This window comes from Sinocyclocheilus rhinocerous, unplaced genomic scaffold, assembly GCF_001515625.1.
Source record: "Sinocyclocheilus rhinocerous isolate Xijiao unplaced genomic scaffold, SAMN03320098_v1.1 scaffold2715, whole genome shotgun sequence".
NCBI classification, from domain to species: Eukaryota; Metazoa; Chordata; class Actinopteri; order Cypriniformes; family Cyprinidae; genus Sinocyclocheilus; species Sinocyclocheilus rhinocerous.
Genome location: NW_015667273.1, coordinates 210926 through 215196, shown reverse-complemented (window position 1 = coordinate 215196; position 4271 = coordinate 210926). Strand labels below are relative to the sequence as shown.

Genomic DNA, 4271 nt, shown 5'->3' with positions numbered 1-4271 from the left:
ATCTTATTTCATTCACTGTATATCACTGATCAGCCATATATTAATTTAAAAATCCTAACTGCACTGTAAAGCCACAGAAAACTTGTTTCCAAATTAAAAGGGAATAATACATACTACATAAACCAAACAGTTTAACCAAACCTTTGAACTGATCAACAAACCAAGACAAGGAGTAACTATATAGGAGACATTTCTGTCTAAATGAAACTCTGATACTCCATATAAGTTGAATACATGAAGAGTAGGAGTATTTGTCATTCCATGATGTTCAGAGACATTCATTCATGCAAGGCTGCGTATCTCTCAAACATCACCACAGCAGACAAGGTCAGCCAGCACTGTGACAGAACTGGCAGTGTTAAGTGACCTTGGACGATTTACACTGATGCTGAGAACGTCACATGAAGAAACCATCACGGCATTTAGAATTTACACATGGAATGAAAGACTGAAGAGATTTGTTTTGTTTTGATTTTTTTAGTTATATATAATATATATTCACACTCATACCACGGTTCACAAACTTCATGATATTTAACAACAACACCACCAGACCCACCCCCCCATACATTCATTCTTTCATTATTTGCAGATATACTAATGATCTATTTATTACAGACGTGAATAATTTACAATAAAATAACAACTTTAGTTATTCAATCTTCTTGCTTTTATACTACAGTAATCATACCCTGTTCGTCCCTCAGAGATCTGCCTCGTCTCAGCTCTGATAATAGAAAGGGCTTCAGATTCTTCTGGAAAATTTGCCGCGTTGGTAGAGGGGTTGCCGTTCACAGCAAATACATTTAGTCTGATAATGTGAGGGTCACTTCGATGCTCCGGAGCTTAATCCCAGGCAATGACATCTCCAAAGTTTTCTCGAAAGGTTTCAGTTAAACATGCACCTAAACATTGAAACCAGGACTACAACTTCAGTACCAGCACACACACACGCACACACACACACACACAGAGGAGAAAAACTGCATATTTAAGACATACAAACTCACAAATTGAGACTGCCTTCAAAACTTGTTTTGGGGAGCACCCTCACAGAAACCATTTAGAGAACAATGAACACAGGACCATTTGACTATTTAACGGTGTGACAGCGTTTTCCTTCCATTTAGTCAGAACATGTTTAACCAAACGAATACAAAATGGTATAGACATCTGATCTTATAGCTTCATATGGCAAATTCATGACCTCTGTAAGCAAATAGTGTATATAAAGACACAGTATGACTGTATTGTATGCTAACCTTTGGAAATGAACCCCAGCATAATATATATTTCCTTATTTGAGACTTGGCAAACACCACTATGCAAAAATCACACATTTAGATCACTCTTCGAACTGAAAACATGAAGGATGTTGCCGTGAGTTCAGTTTTTATCGGGGGTCTATGTTCTGTACGGTTTTGTTTTTACCCAGCAGCTTTCAGATTAGTTTTTAATCTGAATATAACTGTCCAGCTCCAAAAAAGGTATAAGGGAAAAAAAGTGCCCCGAAAATATTGCCTCAGCAACCATTTTCATCTCTCTTCCCCTCCATAATCTCTTGCTACATTCCTTCCTCAAGCTCTCATTTGTGTCAAATTGGAGAAAATTTGATTTAGTGCAAAATGCTCTGAAAATCCTCATTTTTGAAAAGTATGAGTCCACCTTTTTACAATAATGAGAGGCATCAAGTGTGCAGGTTGACGACATGAAAAACGCAAGATTGGAAACACAACAGCACTGATGAGACAAAAGGGGCAAAAGCGATTAAAAAAAAGAGAGATAACCAGAGCTCAAACTAATTTCAAAACAACAACAACAACAATAAACCGACAAAAAGAAACCCCTAGCGATCATTCCAAAACTTTCTTGTCTAACGCTTCTTTGCCATTGGTCCGCGAGTAGGGCTCAAAGGCGGACGAGCTCAGGTAGCGGGCGGAAAGTTCCTGCAAGTTCCCCGCGAGGGATCCGGCCATGCCGAGCGGGGTGGAGGAGATGCGTGAAGCGACCGACCCGAGCAGAGAGGGCATAGGGAAGCTAAACAGCCCGTGGGCAGGCGGAGATCCCTGCAGCCCTGTGACTGTCCCCGAACTGGTCACCGTCGGCAGCGGTGGGCTCCCCCCGGCTGTGCCTGAGCTGGCCGCGCTGCTGCTACTGCTGCTGGAGGAACATTCATTAGCGGTGATGCCCAGGGACGGCCCACGCAGGGCTGAGCCTAGCGACGAGCTCCCGCAGTGGGGCAGCAGCCCTGGCAGGCCTGGGGGAGTGAGGAGCCGGCCCTGCTCCAGGAGACGCAGGACGCTGCAGGTGGCGGCTGTCTCAGAGACCACGGAGCGCAGCTCGGAATCCTTCCCCTGATCCTTCTTCTGCTTAGTGCGACGATTCTGGAACCACACCTTTACCTGCCGAGAGAACGATATTAGAACTTAAAATAGAACATAAAGCAATGTAATATGGAAAATACAGTAAGCTTGCATAACGCTACTATATTAATACTACTTCAGATTGATTTAAATATAAATATAAATAATTTATATTAAAATATAAATAAATAAATGAAAATAAAGAAAGAAAGTTTACAAAGTAAAACAATTCTTTAATATCTTTTAGATAACATTAATTATAGAAGTCTATTTATAGAAACGATAAAAGTTAAAATGTAATTAGATTAGCAGTGGAAAAGTTTTGTTCTTAATGCACCAATTTAATATGTATTTTGGAGCAGTAAAAAAAGTGGGTTAGTTAAAAATAAAAAATAATTTTGAAAATTGTAAGTGACACTTATTTTGAAATAAAAAAGGTAACTGTAAATATAAACCTATTTAATGAACAAAAACATGCACTTATTCTTTTGAAAAACACCACAACACGAGCTCCTTTTGCAAGGATGGATGGATCAATACTGTTTTGAACCACGTAATGGTGCTGCATCCATTTAATTTAGGATTACAAAGAAAGAGGAATAGCAATTTCCCGATAATACATGTTTAGATCAAGATCCAATGGCAGAACAAAATCATAATATATATTTATTTTCTATAGAGAAAAGGAGGCCCGCTTTATACTCGCTGTACTGCAAATGATCGATAATAGCTTCAGAGGAATAAGAACAATGAAGTATGACTAACATCTCAGAATTGTGTCATGCAGTTTATCTGTCACATCTATAAAAAAAGCCCCACTAAAACAAACAGCTTAAATGCGTCACAATAAATATCATAATACTATTTAAACGTTTTGTGATAGATCAAGATGATTAAATAAAGAATATGCTGCTGTGTTTTAACAAAGTTGCTAGTTACATAAGTACACGCCTTAACAGTTTCATCAGTGTTGTAATGGAACGCTAAATATTGAGTTATCATCATATAAAACCTGCTATTGTCTCTAAATCACTAAAACGTTGTTTGCAGTTGTTTAATCTCACAAACTTTTGTGGATACCATGACCCGGAAGGTCACAAAAAACACAAAACAATGAATTACCAGCAATTCCACCTTTATAAAAACATAAAAACATTTTCCCTGTCGTTCTCGATGCATTCTTGTCTCTACCAAATGCATTGCTGGTACACTTTCACAAATGGATGACTTTCCTTGTTTGATCTTTCCACAGAACATTTCGTGTTTCAGAACACGCTGTTAATTTCATGAAGCCGTCATTAAAGAGCACTTCACCCTCCTCATCAGGCGACCAAGAACAGACACGGGAAGCTTTAATGCAATCAAGGCATGGATTTGAACTGCACTGCAGCACGGGGCATTAGAGAGGGCATTAGTGAAGCTAACTCTATTGTGCTCACTGTGTCCGCAGCACCGATCTGCCTCAGGGCTTTAAATGTCTTAATTTCGCCCCACAGGAGAGCAGAAGAATTTTAAAGTCGTTAGTTGGGTAATGATGTGATAGAATGTGACACAGTTCAAATGGCCAATAGAATTAGAAACTTTGAGACAACATTGTCGGTTTGCAGGTGTCCAGGGTGTTTAATTAGGGGAGCTCCGATCAATATATGACTGAAAACGGAGCGGTAAAATGAGAAAAAGTAGATGTATATTATTGTCTTACATTTTTGAGCCATCAAGTCAAGTTTTTTTTCTTAATAAATATAGTACTTGGCCATGCATGAACATGATTACTAATGAATAAACAAATAGAAACGTGGGTTCCAAAATTAGCCTTATTGCAGTCAGAGTTTCCCCGCACTGCAGATTATCCAGGGAGACACGTAGAGAGGTAGAGAGAGAGAGAGAGAGAGAGAGAGAGAGAGAGAG

General features: G+C 39.1%; 1 protein-coding gene across 1 annotated transcript in view; it reads right to left on the bottom strand.

The window, feature by feature from the left end:
* Positions 1 to 564: 564 nt before the first annotated feature.
* Positions 565 to 4271, bottom strand: part of LOC107733530 (ventral anterior homeobox 1-like) — a 7659-nt gene continuing 3952 nt past the window's right edge. Inside the window, exon 3 of the mRNA XM_016545196.1 lies at positions 565 to 2402. Coding sequence (XP_016400682.1) covers positions 1854 to 2402 — 549 coding nt within the window. The 3' untranslated portion in view covers positions 565 to 1853. The remainder of the gene's footprint in view (positions 2403 to 4271) is intronic.